At 50.3% G+C, this 18320-nt stretch overlaps 5 protein-coding genes across 5 annotated transcripts; 4 read left to right on the top strand and 1 right to left on the bottom strand.

The window, feature by feature from the left end:
- Positions 1 to 229: 229 nt before the first annotated feature.
- FOBCDRAFT_214266 (Alpha/Beta hydrolase protein) lies at positions 230 to 1689 on the top strand. The gene is made up of 2 exons (XM_059609376.1): positions 230 to 420; positions 477 to 1689. The coding sequence occupies exons 1-2, from the start codon at positions 357 to 359 to the stop codon at positions 1307 to 1309; spliced, it is 897 nt and encodes a 298-aa protein (XP_059464086.1). The 5' UTR covers positions 230 to 356; the 3' UTR covers positions 1310 to 1689.
- A 642-nt stretch (positions 1690 to 2331) lies between these two features.
- On the top strand, positions 2332 to 4153 carry FOBCDRAFT_14008 (cation efflux family-domain-containing protein). Its single transcript, XM_031172892.3, has one exon. It carries the CDS (start codon positions 2519 to 2521, stop codon positions 3881 to 3883), a length of 1365 nt encoding a protein of 454 aa, XP_031049677.2. The 5' UTR covers positions 2332 to 2518; the 3' UTR covers positions 3884 to 4153.
- A 1651-nt stretch (positions 4154 to 5804) lies between these two features.
- Positions 5805 to 8851, top strand: FOBCDRAFT_287875 (uncharacterized protein; the record flags this gene model as incomplete). The annotated part of the gene is made up of 7 exons (XM_059611712.1): positions 5805 to 6163; positions 6219 to 6246; positions 6299 to 6405; positions 6467 to 7017; positions 7105 to 7547; positions 7593 to 8377; positions 8453 to 8851. The coding sequence occupies exons 1-7, from the start codon at positions 6125 to 6127 to the stop codon at positions 8849 to 8851; spliced, it is 2352 nt and encodes a 783-aa protein (XP_059464085.1). The 5' UTR covers positions 5805 to 6124.
- Positions 8852 to 9478: 627 nt separating this feature from the next.
- Positions 9479 to 12541, bottom strand: FOBCDRAFT_175927 (uncharacterized protein). The gene is made up of 4 exons (XM_031172888.3): positions 12368 to 12541; positions 12174 to 12278; positions 11416 to 12109; positions 9479 to 11367 (listed from the first exon to the last, which is right to left on the bottom strand). Exons 1-4 carry the CDS (start codon positions 12398 to 12400, stop codon positions 9677 to 9679), a joined length of 2523 nt encoding a protein of 840 aa, XP_031049673.2. The 5' UTR covers positions 12401 to 12541; the 3' UTR covers positions 9479 to 9676.
- Positions 12542 to 12727: 186 nt separating this feature from the next.
- FOBCDRAFT_154274 (AhpD-like protein) lies at positions 12728 to 13919 on the top strand. Its single transcript, XM_059608370.1, has 3 exons — positions 12728 to 13121; positions 13176 to 13490; positions 13562 to 13919. Exons 1-3 carry the CDS (start codon positions 12849 to 12851, stop codon positions 13736 to 13738), a joined length of 765 nt encoding a protein of 254 aa, XP_059464084.1. The 5' UTR covers positions 12728 to 12848; the 3' UTR covers positions 13739 to 13919.
- Positions 13920 to 18320: the final 4401 nt, after the last annotated feature.

Raw genomic sequence — 18320 nt, 5'->3', positions numbered from 1 at the left:
ATGAAAAGGTAGAGATTGAAATGCAGGCAATTTCCACAATCGAGCAACTAAAGAAGTAAAAACAAAGCCAGAATGTCCTTGTCGCGCCAACCAAGCCTCGTTGAGATTAGGGAATAGAGACCAATGAGACCAACTCCAGGTTAAGCTCTCGGTAACGGGCTTGTCACATGTGACCCAGTCTGGCTCAAAGCATGACCACCTCAAGGTCCTGATTCTTCATGGCCTGGTCTTTTAATAAACTTTGTCAATACATAAAACAATGTTTTGACGCCTGAGTCGAAACTTACAACATTCAAGTTCCTTATTGCTCGCTAATTTTCTGTCATTGGAGTTGTTAATCATCTCCCTTAAACGCAATGTCGACCGAGACCGAGGGAACTTTCGAGGTTGCAAATGCCAGCCTGTATACCAAGACTTGGACTGTGAGTATCCGTGGTGATCGGCCTGAATAAGTAAGCAGAGGCTGATGCGCCAACAGCCCGAAGGTCCCGTCAAAGCAAAGTTAGTGCATGTCCATGGTTTCAGCGATCATGTCAATTGGTACAATGACGTATATCGAATCCTAGCCTCGCATGGCATACAAGTCTTTGGCTTCGATCAAAGAGGTTGGGGCCGAAGCGTGAAGCAGCCCTCCGACAAGGGAAATACAGGCCCAACATCACGCGTCATTGCAGATATCGCCGCTTTCATTGAGAGCAAACTGCCTTCGGATGCCCCGGTCTTTGTTCTGGGCCACTCTATGGGCGGCGGCGAGGTCATCACACTTGCCGCTGACCCTCAATATGCCAAACTCGTGAGCCAAGTGCGCGGCTGGCTGCTCGAGGCACCATTCATCGGGTTCGCCCCTGAGGAAGTCCCAAGTGCGTTCAAGATCTTTGCAGGACGACTAGCCTGTAAAATCCTTCCCAGGTTTCAGCTCAAACACGTACTCGATGTTGCCAACTTGACGCGAAGGCCAGAGGTGGCCAAGGGTTTCAAAGAAGATCCTCTGTGTCACGACACAGGCACACTCGAAGGGTTGGCATCGCTCCTGGATCGCACGGGAGCTCTTCAGTCCGGTTCCGTGAAGCTGGGTAAAGAGGTCAAGTCGCTTTGGCTTGGTCATGGTGACCACGATAAAGCCTGCAGCTATCAAGCGGCCATAGATTTCGCACAGAAGCAGAACATCGAGGACAAGACCATCAAGACGTACGTGGGAGGTTATCATGCGCTACATGTCGACCTGTGCCAGGAAGAATATGCCAAAGATATCACTGACTGGATCTTGGAGAGAAGCCAAGACCAGAAACCGATCGAGGCCAAGCTATAGAGTAGCTGTAGAAGATCTGTGGATGCGCGAGTATCACTGTTTTCAAGCTCTGTTGTTTTCGAGATGACCAGCATCACTCGATATTGCGTAACTGTTTTCAGCTTTTTACGGATAGCGAGACTATATTAGTATTATATGCTATGCTTCATGTGGCTGGCTGTACATCATCACCGCTTATCTCTTGACAGGACGAAAGCGGTTGCAGCTTGCAAACCAAAGCCAATAGATTGATCTGATTGATCAATAATTTCAGCTTTTGCAGTCTTGGCATCAAGTCCTCCATAAAGACGCATGCGTCGGCGGGTCAAGGCGGACCCATGTTCCGTATCCCAGCTCCGTAGACACCCGAGAAACAGATGCTCTTAGAGGTTAAAAGCCACGGAGCCCCGAAACCAGCCCCGGCCGTTTCCTAGACGTTTCGGGGCCGTATTTGAACTATAATTCAACGTCTCCCGCACTCGATTTCAACTTCTATTTCAACCATATTGTGTGAAATTATCGCCACGGCCTCGGAACCTCGCACAATGAATGGCCCGGAAACGATGCTCCGTTGGGCCATTTCGGCTCGCGCGGGGAACTCGACTCACTACCCCAGTTGGCCTTCTGATAGCCCAGGGCGCTGAACCATTTCACTCTATCGCTGCAGCCAACGGATTCATGTGCTGTACAGAATGGAATGGATATCAATTACTAGCACGCCCCCGTCCCTTACCTATCAGCGTCCTTGCAATGGTAATTCACCAACAGACAAGATGGACACTCAAAGACGTTTCCTCTATGCTCCTCCTCTTTTGGAGTGAGTCCACGTGGGAAGATGACTGGTTCAACAGTTGACTTCCATCGCAACTTATCGATCCTTTCGCTGTGCTTCTATTACATATCCATACTGATATCATTAACTCAAATTATCATTGGTGCAAGACCGGACGATTGACTTGACCTTGATCTTCCCGGCGATCACTCGATCTCATGTGTAGCACTAACGTAGCTGACTCTTTAGTATTGAGGTGACTCTGGAGATCACCGCCGCTCGAGGCCTCTTTCTTGCTCTCCCATTTGCATTGATTGCTTACCCATCAGAACAGCTATCTTGCATTGTCACCAGCATCGCTATTGCTTACTCGATTCTCTGATATAACCCATCAAGAGACTGGTCGCCCGAGCTGTCGCACTCTATCCCTTTCTTTATAGAAGCGATAGTCGTGCATCATGACACCTGATAACAGCAACCACGTCGCCCATCATCCACAGGCAATTCACCTACAATCTCTCGAACATGCCTGCAGCAGTTCACGACACTCAACCACCCGCAATGGCTCGAGTACAGCTTTCGAGCCTGCGACGGCTGACGAGAATGAGACTATCGCTAGGAACGTATCTCATATGACTGATATCGAGAGTCAACTCACCGCCACTGGTCGTCGACAACCTAGCTGCCTTGATCATGATCCATATGGCCTCTCCCGCGGGTACAAGACCGAGTCTGATTTGGAACAGATCAAGGCCAACACTTCACGGAAGCGCGATAGTCTCCCTGGCCGCAAAACTGTCTCCGGCGAAGTCGGCCCCAAGACAAAGGCTCGCAAGCTGCAGGGCTTCTACAAAAATCAAAATGCGGCTATTGATCGCATGCTCAAGTCTGTTGAGGAACATCGTGACGAAGCCCGCGACCAGCATGGCGAAGACCAAGTCAAGTTTCGCATTGCTGTCTGGGGCTCTTTCGCGGCCAATGTTGCCTTGTCAGGAGTTCAGCTCTACGCTGCCATCTCTTCAAAATCTCTTTCGCTCTTTACCACCATGGCCGACTCCATATTCGACCCTCTTAGTAACCTCACCCTCATTTTGTCGGCTCGAGCCATTCGTCATGTCGATTCTCGACGTTTCCCTGCCGGAAAAGCTCGTCTCGAGACTGTAGGCAATATTGTCTTCTGCTTTCTCATGATTGCTGTCTCACTCATCATCATTGCTTTTGCTTGCCAGGAACTATCTAGGGGGGTCCAAGAAAAGGAATTCAAAATTGCTGCTGTTATATCTGTCTGCTGTGCTTTCGCCACCAAGTTCGTACTCTTTCTCTACTGCTGGGCACTCAAGGACAAGTATAGCCAGATCAGCATTCTTTGGCAAGATCACCGCAACGATCTTTTTATCAATGGCTTTGGTATCCTGACTTCCTGTGGTGGTGCGAAATTGAAATGGTGGATTGACCCTATGGGCGCTATCATTCTGTCTGTTCTCATCTCTTGCATCTGGCTGCACACCGCCTTTGGCGAATTTCTGCTCATCGTCGGAGTTACTGCATCTGTCGAAACGCAGCAGCTCATCACGTATGTATGCGTTACACATGACGACGCAGTTGTTGGCATCGATACCGTACGTGTGTATCACTCGGGTCCTCGTCTGATCGCCGAAGTGGACATTGTTATGGACCCGACACAAACACTTCAAGAAAGCCATGATATAGCAGAGGCGCTGCAGACCAAGCTGGAGGATCTGCCAGACATTGAGCGAGCATATGTCCACATTGACTACGAGACGACACACAAACCAGAACATGCATTTAAGAAGGATATGTAGGTCTAGCTACGGAATGTGTTTTCAAGGGAGTTCTGGGCCACGAAAGGCATTTCGAGCGGCTGGGGAAGGAGTTTTGGAGAATGTTTGGTGAGACAAGTGAGTAAAATGCCGTACTTGGGTACACGATCAAGGAACCGGAAACATATGTTTTTTTTTGGGGAGACTGGAGGCGTGACGGCGAGACTCAATGGACAGCAGGGAGTGATGGTGCAAATCATATCTTAGTTGGTTTTTGGGGTAGAAGCAAAAGCATCATAATGCAACAATGGCTCACGTGGACTATGCAAGTGAGAGCGTGTGATGCATATAAATCAAGCTGATGGCACGATTAAACTAGGTCGAGGCGAGCTAATGCAGATGCCGGCATTTCAGAAACACTAAGATCTGGGGAACACACAAGGGGCTCTTTTTTTTTTCTCTCTAGTAATTTCTATCTGTCAAATTTAAGATATGAAATGAAGTGAGACACACTGGCATGAACGGTTTCTACTCGTCTCGCGTGCCTTTGTCCCGATCTTACAGATTGTCTCGGTGTGCCATGTCCGAGTGATACACAGACTGATCTGCAAGACAAGCTAATAAGCCACAAAAATCTACGTCACTTACATAACTTTTTTAGAGACTGGCATCTGCCACGGGCTGGGGAGATTTGAATGTCTTTATAATAGCTCAAGGGACGGAAAAGGGGTCCTGCGGCACGGACAGAGCGGCAGATAAACAATTCTTACGTTGAGCGTTTTATTATCTCAAGGGGACCAGCCTGGAATGGTTGAGATTACCTAGATGCACGTATCTCAACGGTGCGTCGCATACTCGCAGCAACTTACAAGGGGCAACATGTCCAGTTCGGGCTGTGTGCAGAAGCCCGTTCCGAGTTCATCCCTGAAATTTTGATGCTACGAGAATTGGAGGCGTTGAAAAGCTGTAAGAAAACCTTGAAGTGTTATGGTTTGTGGGTATCATCAGCTAAAAAAGGACCTGGCCAAGAAGTGATGAGGTCGAAGCTACCTGAGAGCTAAGCTAAGCTCACAGCAATTCCATCATCGTGCAGCCGTTGAAATTAGTGGCGATTCACTAGAGCCGCCACCAGCGGAAACCCGCCCCGAAATACGGAGATGCAATGCCCTGGACGTCAGGCTGGGCAGCAGACTCAGGCTCGTAGGGAACACCAAAACGGCCCCAGGTTCTGTGTAATTGGAGGCTGTGAACCCTCCATTTCTTCTGTACGAACGTGGGGGGACCATTCAACAGCAATTGGGTTACTTTTATCTGGTGTTCGTGCTGGTGTTGCCCTTGAATGGCAGAAAATAGAGTGAGTGTCTGGCCTCGGCGCTTCTAGAACGGCAAAGTTCCTCAGGGTCACTGTGGCTTGAAGTAGAGTTTAGTACCTGAAGGCTCACTTCAGGTGTAACTTGAACGAAACGAATGAGGTTTTTTTCAGGTTACTTGCTGTTGATGATCTGAGGTACACCATGGTAAACGGCCAGCCATCTCGGGTGAACCTACAGAGTAAGGTCAAGAATCTCACTAACTTTACAGGGAGCTGTTTGACGTTCATCCGTGCCCTGCCCGTTGAGACATAGTGATAGCGCCTCACAGGTGATGGATACCTTAGTCCAAGAGTTAGGCGACCTGACCGACCCACAGGAGCTAGAGTCTGGCCCCAGGTGAGCTAAAGGTACGGATACTTTCCATGGATTAGCAGGTTCCCCCTCCGGGGACATCATCGGATCATCACATCAATTGGATCCATTGGATCTACCTCGAGTACCTCCCCAAATAGTGCTGTTGCTGCCCTTCTCACGTCACGCCTGACTTTTACTTCGCTTGCCTCTCCTCTTCTGCCTCTCCCCCTCTCTCCTCCTCCTCCTCCAACTCTATCCTAATCTTTTGGCTCCAGATAAAAGAGGGATATAGGTTACTTGAGATTTTTGTATTGTTTCAGAACCTAGTGTACACTAAGGATACACTGCAGTACCTTACCTTGCGTACTCTGTTTGCACTAACGCACAGTATCCTTGCTAGACCCAAGCGAGCTTTCTCTTCCTTCTTGTTGACTTGGACTTGGACCCCTCGCCTCGAGTCGACGAACGCGCCTCTTCAGATCGATCGCAATATTACGACTTCTCTGGAACCTTCATCCATGGGTTGCTGACCGACATTTTCAACTTGTTGTAGCTGACTTGGACGATCTGCGCCGAGGTTCGTCTAGCAGCTGGTCAACTCCTGTCCTACGTCGTCATGGCTGCTCAAGGTGCTGGAGAGCATGTTTATGCTACGGTTCGTCCTCTCCGTGTCTGATCTTGCCGACATTGCCTTTCTAACTTGCGAATAGCTTCTTCTAAGCGATTCCTATCTTCCTGGTTCGTCAATTGACTCTGTCGCTCTATGTGACCTCGACTAATTCCTCTTTAGGCGCACTCGTTCTCGCTCACTCTCTTCGCGATGCAGGAGCCCGTCGCAAGCTAGCAGTATTGGTCACACTCGATACCGTGTCCGCTGACTCCATTACGCAGCTCAAGGTAAGCCCTCCCGAGTGTCTGCCTGTCCTCGAGTCAGCCAATGCTGATACAATCGCTCCAGAGGGTCTACGACTACATCTTCCCTGTGCCGCGCATTCGCAATGACCACCCGGCCAATCTGTACCTAATGAACCGTGGCGACCTGCATTCAGCGTTTACCAAGATCAATCTATGGAAACTCACACAGTTTTCTAAGATTGTCTACATCGACGCTGATGTGGTAGCATATCGAGCTCCTGACGAGCTTTTCGACACGCCCCATCCCTTCGCAGCTGCCCCCGACATCGGCTGGCCAGATTTGTTCAACACTGGTGTCATGGTTTTAGAACCCAATATGGGCGACTATTACGCTATGATTGCCATGGCTGAGAGAGGAATTTCGTTTGATGGCGCCGACCAAGGCCTCATCAACATGCATTTTGGTCAACGGTATCATCGATTGAGCTTCACTTACAACGTCACACCATCTGCACACTACCAATACGTCCCGGCGTATCGACACTTCCAATCAAGTATTAATATGGTGCATTTCATCGGATCCAACAAGCCATGGTTCACTGGTCGAGACACCCCTTCTGGCAATAACCCCTTCGGTGAGATGACAGGACGATGGTGGGCAGTCTACGATAGGCATTACCGACATCAAGTAAGTTCAATTATTCTGCGGATAGATGTTGTGTGTCTGACTCATTTTCATAGGAATCTTCTCCTGACAATGCCTCTTCAACTCCTCAATATGTCCAATATTTCACCAAAGGAGAATGGCACCCTCAGCCGGTCCACGCGCAGTCTTCTACCAGTGAACACCACAGCTCCGGTTCAGCTGAGGGCACGCATCATTCAGCTCCAGGTCACGAACACCATGCATCTCAGGAGGAGCAAGGCTCAGGACACCATCACTCAGGAGGATCTGGGCATCATGAAGGATCGCACCATGGTGGAGGATATCATGATGGGTCAGATTCTGGTTCGGCTCATCATGATCACCATTCTGCACCTCCTAGTGGTCAGCCGGTCTCAGCTCCTGGGCAACACCATGAACAGCATCACGGACAACACGCGTCTGAACATCAGCACGATCACCACGAAGAACCAAAGAACGAGCCACCCCCGATTACAATGCATGATTGGGATGCTCAGAGGTAGGCCTATCATCGTTGGAAATGCTGTGCTTAATTGGACATGAGACACTGACTTTGCCAGACATCCCCCTCCTGCTGATTCGAAACCCGAGGCTATGAACTTTCCTTCCACTCATTACGAAATGTCACGCGATACAGCCCCGTTTATCCCGCCTGAACGATACCCAAGTCCCCCAAAGAATATGTGGTATGAGGTGCCAAAGGAGAAGCCAGCTCCACGATCAAAGCCGGCTCCGGAGATCTTCCCGTGGGAACGCAACCGACCTCGTCCAACCAGATCATTCATTGGGGAACCAGAACCGCCAGCCCCTGAACCGGAGCCTACCCCTGGAGAGTCCGGCTCAGACCCTAGCACAGGATCTACAACTCAGCTTTCAGTGAAAACTGAAGGTCTTACAGAGCCTTCTGAGGTGACAACATCGGGATCTGGGGCGAAGAACGAGTCGAATGCATCTACTCCGATAGTACAGATTACCCCATCAGACCCTTGGACGTCATACACACGCACAAACGCCTGGGATGAGGTGCCTGAGATCGAGCGGTACGTTGATCGCCTGCATGGTGGTCATCGACGTGGTAAGAGTTCGACCTCTACGATAGGGCGCGTGAAGAGCCCATCAACTGGTGCATGGAGAGACGATCGGAGCAACTTTAAGAACCGCGGCCTGAAACTCACCGATTTCCCTAGCGCTACAGAACGTCCCAGCCTGCCTGTCACACCAGCCCCAATTCAGCGGCACTCGTTCTGGGCAGGAGACGACGGGGAACACGAGGACGAGGCAGCAAAGAAGCTTCCTGAGGCTGAAGGCGTGCCGACGCAGTCTGACTGGGTATGTGTGCATGGGAGACGTTGGAGACCGACAGACTGCCTGTGCGAGGTGACTGACTTGGTGCTACATCACCAGGATCCGCTAGCACAGCTCCAGAAGCTTGCTAAGCAGCAATCGGATGCGTTGTTAAAGAAGCTCGGTGGCGAAGAAGACGAGGGTAAAGAAGGAGTGAGTCGAGAGATTCCAACACGTGCATTACCCTTTGGTTCGGGTGATGCCAAGTCACCTACTTATGTCGCGCAGTCCGCTGCAGGCGTGCTCAGCCCACAGCCGGTAAAAGGCGAAAGGTCGGCAGGCATCTTGCGTGACATGAGCAGTGGCCGTCTCGAACCTGAATCAACTTCGCAATCGACTACGATTCCCGAACCGAGCTATACCGGGCCTGGCGCTGCCTGGGAGAAGGATGAAGATATACCGCAGTATGAGACGCCGTTGCCACCTAAGGAGGGGGAGCTAGATGCCCTTAACGCATAACAGGTCATCTGGGCACCAGCTACGTCCATTGAACAAGGGAGAGACATCGAATGTTTTATCGTCTCCCACTACGACAAATGAGGATGGTGAAGAGTTAAGAAGGAATGATTAATGCGTTGCCGTTTCATGGCTATGAACGGACATGGGTAATAGATATAGGTACGACGAGGGGCACTTGAGTATGTGCGGCATGGACGTGGGTCAGCTTTTCTTTGTTTGTCATTGCTATTTTGGTTCCCTTGTGCCATCTCGTCAACAAGTTTCGAGGTTTCCCCGTCAATGGCAGAGGAAGAGAAAGGAGGAGGATGTATTTTTTGTTGAAATATGGACACTATGGCAGCGCCTTTACGGTGTCGTTAAAGAGTAGGAAATTACCTCTGAATCATCTTTGGATTCACCCATATGCTCTCTGGTCTCTTACCTTCTTGCATGTCTCGTTGCGTTCGTGCTTTGTTGCTACGTTTGTGTTTTGCGCGCTTTCGATTCACCAATGCTCTGCACCAATTCATCAGCGTGCCTTGACTGGTTTCATTCATCATGGAACGGTGTTTTCCGGTTTACTCATACTTGTATAGTTACGGATTGCTTTGGGTAGCTTGCATACCAAGTTTCAGATGTACAATACTGGCTTCAACAAATTTATATTTCGGGGTGAAGCTCCTCTGTCATGCATGCCATTGAGACGAACAAATAGTACATAACTCCTGTGAACTCCATGCCGCTAGCAATCGGGAAATACAAATGCAGTCTTGGTCTTTACTAGACCAACAGAGATGGGTGCAAAATGATACATGCATAGAATGCCTATTGGTACCCAAGGCATAACTAGTCCTTAACATTTTCCTCATCCTCAACCTCCTCGACAGTTACGGCTCTCGCCTTGCCCTTCTCCTTTGAGTCAATTCCAGACCCCTCGTCTTCATCACTATGGGATGGCGGAGTGCCTTGTGGTGTATGTTCAGCTGTTGGGCTCGGCTGAGACGTCGCCTCAACAGGGGCAATTTGGCTTGAGCTTCCTTCAGCCTGAGGCTCATTCTGCGTTACAGGGTCGGCATGATCCAGGCGAGATCCGTTGCCAAACAGTTGAGCTGAACCGCCCCAATTGGGCATGCGAGGGCTAGGCGCAACAACCTGGGGTGGTTCAACCGCCCGTGTGAACTGTGGTGTAAGTTGAGGGGGGCGCTGTTCAGTTGGAGTCGTAGAAGAGGGGTTCTCAACCGGTTGAGCTTCCTGGTTACGGCTACCAATTGGCGAGGGCTGTCTCACAGTCGACGTTGGCTGAGGTACATTAATATTATCTGCAACAGTTGCCTGAGGGCCAACCTGCGGCGAAGGTTGCGTCGAGGCTTGGCCGCCATCAAGACGCTGTAGAGGAAGCAGAGACCAGCCAGGAGGGATGACAACGCCTTCTGGGAGCTCAGCACTGCCAGCGGGGATAGGTACGGCGTTGAGGGGAGCACCATGGCGAGCCATAAGGGGGCTAGGATGTCGCGGAGGTATGCCTGGGAATTGGGGGAAGCCTGGAGGCATAGACATCTGGGATGTCATAGGGAATTGCTGGGGAATTAGAGGTTGGGGGAGAGGTACCGCAGTAGGAGGTATAGCCTGTGTCTGTATATTTGGTTGTTGTTCTGGGTGTTGCTGTCTCTGTCTGAGACGGTATAACTCTGCCTGGAGAAGATGGATGGTTTGCAATTCTTGATGCGCAAGCTGCAACGACTGCATCTCACGTTGGATCAGCTGGTCTGCTTGACTGATCAAGTTTCCAACATTCTGCAAGTTATCTCCAGTAGGAAGAGGAGTCGCAGGAGCAGCCTGACCAGCAACAATAGGGGTACCAGCGCCCGGTGTGGGGGGAACCAGCCCTTGAGGGTTGGGAGCAGCTGGTGGCACGCCAAATTGCTGCGCAAGTTCTCTGACTTGTTGTCCGTTGGCACCAAATCCCACTCGAAGAGGGCCAATGTTGAAGATACGAGGACCAGCTGGCCGCTGTTCAGGTTGTGCTCCTCCGTTCTGTTGCCCCTGAGCGGGAGCATCTCCTGGGTTTGCTGCTGGTTGGTTCGCAGGACGCCTGCCTCCAAGCTCAATTCGAAGACCAGCAGCCCGGTTCTGACCTGCACGAGGAGTTGTCTCGCCTAGAGTAACAGGGCTTCGACAAGTAGGACAAACCTGCTGTCGCTCGAGCCAGCTTTTGAGGCAGCCGAGATGCAAAATGTGTCCGCAAGGTAACTTCTTGGGTCGGATTCTATCCATTGCGCCTGGGTTGTTCTCTGGATCCCACGGCCGCATCTCCTCGCGGCAGATAATGCAGGTGTCCTCGCGTTCAAGCTCTTCCTGAGTTGCATCGGGATAACGATTCATCTCTTGAATGGCTTTTCGATATCGCAATAAGGCACCCAAGCGCTTAATGAAATCCCGGGCTGTCATAAAGAGATCCCTCATAATATGAATGGGCAGTCCATAGAAAGCCAGAAGCATGAAGAAGAACACGATGTAGATACCAAGTTTAACCAAGTCTGTCAATGTCAGTAGTGCCCCTCCAAACCTTTTTGTTTTCAACATACCTGTGATAAGGTCCAGCCAGAGGACAAACTCTCCCTTTGCAGACCAGCCTGGTACTTCAATGTCCATTTCATCGATATCGTCCTCGTTGGGCAGTGGCTCGTCCGAAACTTCTTCGCCAGCGGCAGCCGCTATTTCACGTCGTCGGATGATAGCCTCACGCTCTTGTCTGACCTCTTGTCTCCTTTCGGCCAGACGCTTACGTTTCTGCGCTTCCTGGATATTTTGCTCCGTCAACGACAGCGCATACCGGGCTGCCGTCCGCCATGAACTGGTGGCCAAGACTGCGAACTCGAAAAGAAACATGACCATCATGTTGGGTCGTGCTTGTTGGATGACGGTATTGATCGTGTATCGGAGAATGTAGATATCGTAGATGAAGCTTAGCGTGAGCGACACACTGAGTCGCAAATGGAACAAGCGAGGGTTCGCAGGCGGTTGTTGCTCAAGGACCTCAACTCTCCCATCACCAATCCATCCCCACACCTTGCCTGTCACCAGAGCTGCAAACATAACCAGAAACCAGGCTCCTATCTCTTCGCGGAATATGGTCATTGCTAGACATGTCTCTGTGATCGCAAACCAGGCACGTTCGGTTAGTTGCTCGACTTCGACGGCGCGAAGAGGGCCAAAGAACATCCGTGTAAGACCGTAAACGAAGCTGCTGTAGACAAGGAAGGAAAAGTTGACCAAGACCTGGACATGATGAGTTCAGTATCCTGCAACAACTCCGGTGCCAGGATCGCGCGGGATAACGTACCAACAAACAAAAGTTGCTCTGAGCGAGATATACCATTGCCGAGTAAAAGTTGGCCCTCTGGTAGAAGGCCGAGAGGACAACGCCGCCCGCGAGAGCCGTCGAGGCCTGTGAAGCAAAATGTTAGCATTGGTCCAGAGTGATCAGCTATAGCTCCATATAGCTTCCCCAAGCTCTCCCACCACAGTAATACTTACCCCAGCATACCAGCCAAGTCGCATCTTGGGCATGGGAGTTGAACGATGAGTAATAAATTGGGTACTTGTTAAAATGTAAAAAAGTAACCAATCACTCCTCTATTCCCATGGCTGAGTCGGATTCGTATATGTAGCTTTTGGTGAATGTGCTGGAATTACTTCACTGTATCAAAGAACAGCCGACGACTTGATGCCACGTTAAGCAGAGACACACGACCGATGACGCAGGGGCCGAGCAAACGCACGTGATTCTGCTCTGACGACGTGAGAAGGTGCTGTAAGGTAGTGCCGATATTTCCCCGTCTAGGTATTGATAATACCAGGGGCACTAATGGCTGAGCAAAAGTGGCTACCCTAAAGTTAGACGAGTTATCAGCTTAGTGAGACAGAGGTTGTATAAATATCGCGATGTCGAGTCAATGCAGAGATGCAATTGAGCTTGTTCTTGTTATAGGCCAATTCCTAGATATCGCATACAATTATGACAGCAATGAAGCCCATCCTTACGCCAACATTGCTTGCAGCGATTCGAAAGCAACCAAATCTACCACGTAATACATGGTACTTTATCACTGCTACCACTCTATCGGCCCTCAACAGGCCGGAGGAGCTGCCAGAGGTCTTCAAGAATGCCACAGGGGAAGGCTCAGACACTACTGGGAACGGTGTTCCGAGCCGGGACGATCAGTTGCGCATCTCTAGACGTCTCAGAGAAGCCCTCTTAAAAGCTTCTGCCGTTGGAGGCATGCCCAAGGTTGGCAGGTCACGAGTATGATGAACTCACCTCGATGCTAACATTTTCGGATAGTCGATTAATGCTCTGATGTCCCTAAAGTCCACAACCCCTGAAGACCTACTAGACGAACCAGGAACGGGTATATCTATCAGACATAAGGACATATACGATACTGCACCAGCAAAAGTGCTCGAGCGAGGACAAACCTTTTTCGAAGCCATATATGGCAAAATTTCCAGACGTATAATGGGTCAACTAGACTGGTCAGGTGCACCAGACTTGGGCTTGTTGGCGAGGTTGACATATGGGTATGTACTCAGCAACACTGATGTGCTTACACCGGCCGAAACTTCATTCGTACTCATTGCTAGTCTCATTCCCCAAGATGTAAGTGTGTTTTCTGAGCAGCCACTGGGCTGCACTAAAGCCATGTGTAATACTGATGCCAAGCTTTAAAGGTGAACCCTCAACTCAAGGGGCATTTGCGGGGTGCACTCAATGGAGGTGCCAGTGTAGATGAGGTGAGAGCCGTTAGAGACGTAGTTATTAAGATTTGTGAAGCGTCAGGAATGAAGAGGCTCGAAGAGGATGCCATTGGGGGATGGGGTTGGAGAAGTGAAGTTGCGAATGTATAAAAGATACTTGGATCTCGGGGCTTTGAGCTTACCCTAAACCATATAGGCTGCGTAGCAGGAGATCACAACTGGGCACATACCAAGTAGTACCACTCTGAACCTCGAAGGCATGTTAGAATTGAGGTCATGTACTACTGCAAGGGATAGCGGTGTTTTAACTGTGAGTGTTATCAACATGTCCTAAACACGCGTCGCCGAGTTGTGAACATCGTGATGATCACCAACATTAGATTAGAGATCTCATTGTGAGCCTCATCCTCTATTATCCGAAAGAGGCTGTTTACACAACCCAAAAAAAACTCCGCGACCTATTGTTTCATGTCTAAACGGCGCCTAGTCTCCCCAGCGGCCGGCCCCCGTTTCTCTTTGGCGAGCTTAAGATGGAAGACGGAAGCTATTCCGCGTTTAGGCGAGGCCGCGCCCCGAGCCAGCATAGCCAAGTCCCAAGCCCGCTGTCACGCGCCAAAGCAAGGGTCGCAACCCGCCCCTAAAGATTGGCTCAAGGCAGGTTGGGAGCCAGGGCCTAGGGGTCAACAGAGCCCCTAAGAACAAGGCCTGGGCGTCTGTATCCGTAGCTCGGAGGGGTCGGACAGTGGAAAGTTGAAAGTCAATCAATGCCGCTCTCAACTGTAATCGAGGCCACCCAAGACCTAATTCGGGTACGCCACGGTTTACTGATCTGCTACTGCTCGACTCTGGTTCGTCGAAGCTTGACAATCACACTAAAACCAAAGGTCCAAAGGAGCTTCCCGTGGCCAAAAGGTAAATCATCAACCCCCAGAAAGAGCTTGTGCAGCAGAGTGATAAGTACACTGTGAGGTACTAAACTTGCCTTACAGTAGATCGCCATCGAGCCTGGACTTGCACTTTCCAACGGCGTCTAGTGAATAGGTAGTCGTTGCTCGCCACGTCACAGTGATTCGAATGGCTCAGATAAGGTGATCTAAGTTAAATCAGACTTCAATAAACCCCGCGTATGACCCTAGTTAGACGCTCGCTCTCGGAACCCATTCTCAAGGTCATGTTGACTTGGTAGCACTCACGATGGATACTCGTCTCATTGATACAAGCGAGAGCCTGTTAGCCAAACTCTCCGTCAACCGCGCATTGTATGTACTATTATGGAAAAGAGCACGAGTCTCCATTACCAATGTCGATCTGGTGGTGCGGAAATCTCCTGATGGGTTTAGTGATCAGAGTAGTATTTTACTCTCTGGCAGGGCAAAATAGACGGAACTGACCCGTTCCCCATCTTCGCGATACAACATCACGAAGGAGCCTCACCCATGTCTATCAGATCAGAACAAGGCTCCCCTTGCGTCATGCCGAGTATGGCTAAGGTAGGTTGGTAGCAATGGTAGGCAGATTCAGTCACTGATCTCTGGCGAGAAAGCCTAGCCGTGGGGTTCACAATGACCGTATCGGTATCGGGACTCGGTAGATAGTTGACAATGGCAATGAAACTATCAATCGCTCAGCAGCGCAGTGTAACTGCAGCTGCTCTTGATATGGGATCACTCTTGATGCAGCATCCACACCCTCCCTCCTTTGAGAAAGACCTCGACCGACATTGGGGTAGCACAAGGCGAATTTGGTGATCTGGCAAGCAAAAAAGGCAACCGGAACACCCACGAGTCTGGGAATGAGGCGTGCGATTCGACCGGGGAGAATATTAGTGGTACCATTCACCTACCTTAGGGTTGCAGGAAAGGCTAGGATAGACTTGTGCGTAGTACAGACAGCGCAGTTCAGATACAGAATTAGAATGTCGACCTGCAGCAATAATCTCGGATGCATGACAGTCCGAAGTAGTCACACGCATACATACATATTGGTTTGTCTTGTTGTCTTGGTTTTCTGGGCCCGTCCAACCATGACAAGCTCCAGGATCAGAGTAACATCATGATGAATTACATCGGACTATGCAGGATACATTGCAGCTGTATTGTATTGCCTTCTGAACACTCCCGAAAAGCGTCGGCGTCGGGACTCTCAACGACAGGGCCAGGTTCAAGGGCAAGATGGGACAGGGCAAAGCAGGGTTTATTAACGAGCCTCTCTCTCTTGTTTCCCTCTCCCCCCTCTTTCATCCCCCTGTCAGTTTCAATCACGACTCCCACACGTGGCCCAAGATCCTCGAGGGGCGAGGGCATAGGGCATCTCAAGCCTTGTCCTATCCAGTCCAGTCCAGTATAGTCCAGTCCATGTCCAATATTGACAGGGGGGCGGCTCACAAGCGGCAAGGCGCGCATCAATCCATTGTGTCGGGTCACTCACTTTTGCATTCTATTAATGTGACGATGTGAAACCACGGGAATATTGGCTTCCATCGATCCGCACGCCTCTTTGACTTTGCGACGTGCGAACCTAGCCAATGCTAAGAGTCCGCAGGGAACTTCCCAGCATCTGGATTGTCGTCTTCCCGCGCTACACTCGCCATCTCAGACGGGAATCTGTTCTCGCCAAAATAGTCTGCACGTCACATTGAGATTGGGTTCTCAACATCTCAGCCAATGCCCCGCGTACTGGGATCCAGCACCTTAACAGGTCTCTGCTATACCCCAGGATTAAGCTGTATGTCTCGTGGTGCCTATAAGATGTGCGTCTTATTAATTGTGCTTTGACGACAACTGAACTTGAATCAACAACATGAACCAACACCGCCGATTTCAACATCATACGTTGTGCAACAGCAGAATGATGGAAAGTTCATGGCCTCGTACAGTAGCTTCGTACATCTCCCAGTAACCAAATAGCCGGGTCATTGATTCACAAGTGGCCCATCATGAGCACATTTAGCTTCAACTCAGTCCGACAGTCTGGATGTGGCTGAATGGCGTCCAGGCCGCTGGCACCAAGTGCCGTCCCTAAAGTCTAGACTGCGAACAATGATAAAGGTAGAGTGACATCGATGCTCACCTGCATCAATTAAGCCAATTTCAATATTCCGAGGTTATGGCCACCATCCCAGAGAAGCAGTGTCTTTAACGAATCTGGACCGCGATATGCCCTTAATATCGAGCGACAACGGCGGCTCAACATCAGTACCTGTGTACTTTGATCCATGTAAAAAACTGCCGTTGTTTCTTCCATTTTTCTCCTTGTCCTAGGCCGTGATCGCGTTATTTACCGGTCGTTAGTATCGACCTAGTCTGTGTGTTAGACTGGTGGCGCTCGCGTAAGGCTACCACAGTTGGAAGTTTGGAACCAAACTGCCTCCGCGTCCTCGCTTTTACAAGGCTATCCCTTGGAGAGATTAATGCCTAGACCACTGCTAGTTTACCGGCGAAGGAGAACAAGTTCAAGCGCTTCAACCTCTACCGGCGTCTCTGAGTGTTTCACACAACGGACACTAGGCCCCCACACAGGCCATGCAGGACGGTGGAGTTTGTTTGCGTTGTCAGTGTCTTGAGGACGCCTTTCTGCGCTGGAAACTGATTCCCTCGCCGAGTGACGGGCAATCGAGCTCGGTGGGGGTATCCCATTGCCTATACAACCCCCAGGAGAGGATTCTGTTGGGAGATGAGATGCAGGATGAGATTGGAGCGCCAGGAGACAATGATAGCCTACCAGTTTCGATAGCAACTAAACGCGGAAGCATTACGGTGGTACCTGTTGGTGATCCTGAAGATCGTCCATCGGATACTGAAGGTCTATGATGTCTTTCATGATATGATACGGTCCGACAGTGAAGTGGATATGTATGTGATACCGTGGAGCGAGGCCCATTAGACGCCAGGACGATCCAGTATAATACGGCGGTTGTGGATGATCGACAAAGCCTGTCCTTGATTTCTGGCGTTCAGTCTGTGAGACAATAGACGGCATAACGGCAGCCTTGTTAACCCAAAAGCTATGGCTATCTTGTCCAGTTTGACAGCTCTCGGACTGTTGGATGTCCCCAAGGACAAGCATTGATCAGCGTCAATGCCTCGGTAGGACCCAATTGCCCAGACATTTCTTTGTACAACATTATTGTTCCTTGCAGGTGGTTGGTACGAGCCCGAATACAGTACTTCGTAAATATGGGTATACTGAGGGACAAGGTACCTAAGCAAGGCTACTGAGAGATATGAATTAGAAGACAGGAGCCAGGATTGAAGCGACGCCAAGACTCAGTTCAGCAACACGAGCAATACGACATATCGATGATGGTATAAAATTACCAAAACTGGCGAGGGAAGGATGCTACGCATTGTAGGTGGGAGAATGGTGATCTGAATTCGAACTGGGTTACTCGTGTAAGCACATGTTGATTCACTCAAGGTTCAATCACACATTCTGTAGCGGGATAGGTGGGCTTTCAGCCAAAAGCTCCGAGTTACCAAAAAAGCAACAGCCAAAGATCTTGGAGATTAGGTAGCATCAATGTTCCGAAGGATGGTGAACTTGAGAGTGCTGGTGGTGTCTCGCTTGTCCAGTGGGGGCCGTTCTCTGAGCCAGGGCTATGTTTGGTCATGATGCAAGCAATCAGGTGCAGAGACTTGGCCCTCAATTCCGAATGGAGGACCCCGTGATGAACCCAGTCCCCAAAAGAGGACACAGCAGAGCGTAGGCCACGGAAATGGCGGCGGCGGGAGAG

Source organism: Fusarium oxysporum, chromosome II (assembly GCF_013085055.1).
Source record: "Fusarium oxysporum Fo47 chromosome II, complete sequence".
Taxonomy (NCBI): Eukaryota; Fungi; Ascomycota; class Sordariomycetes; order Hypocreales; family Nectriaceae; genus Fusarium; species Fusarium oxysporum.
This window is presented reverse-complemented; position numbering and strand designations above follow the sequence as displayed.

What these genes read in the sequence shown, in the direction of transcription:
- FOBCDRAFT_154274 (XM_059608370.1), top strand. Translation starts at nt 12,849, where the DNA reads ATGACAGCAATGAAGCCCATCCTTACGCCAACATTGCTTGCAGCGATT. An exon ending in CCGTTGGAGGCATGCCCAAG is followed by an intron (nt 13,122 to 13,175) that starts GTTGGCAGGTCA and finishes ATTTTCGGATAG; the next exon opens with TCGATTAATGCTCTGATGTC. An exon ending in CTAGTCTCATTCCCCAAGAT is followed by an intron (nt 13,491 to 13,561) that starts GTAAGTGTGTTT and finishes CAAGCTTTAAAG; the next exon opens with GTGAACCCTCAACTCAAGGG.
- FOBCDRAFT_14008 (XM_031172892.3), top strand. Translation starts at nt 2,519, where the DNA reads ATGACACCTGATAACAGCAACCACGTCGCCCATCATCCACAGGCAATT.
- FOBCDRAFT_214266 (XM_059609376.1), top strand. Translation starts at nt 357, where the DNA reads ATGTCGACCGAGACCGAGGGAACTTTCGAGGTTGCAAATGCCAGCCTG. An exon ending in CCTGTATACCAAGACTTGGA is followed by an intron (nt 421 to 476) that starts CTGTGAGTATCC and finishes TGATGCGCCAAC; the next exon opens with AGCCCGAAGGTCCCGTCAAA.
- FOBCDRAFT_175927 (XM_031172888.3), bottom strand. Translation starts at nt 12,400, where the DNA reads ATGCCCAAGATGCGACTTGGCTGGTATGCTGGG. An exon ending in AGAGCAACTTTTGTTTGTTG is followed by an intron (nt 12,110 to 12,173) that starts GTACGTTATCCC and finishes CATCATGTCCAG; the next exon opens with GTCTTGGTCAACTTTTCCTT. An exon ending in CTGGCTGGACCTTATCACAG is followed by an intron (nt 11,368 to 11,415) that starts GTATGTTGAAAA and finishes TGACATTGACAG; the next exon opens with ACTTGGTTAAACTTGGTATC.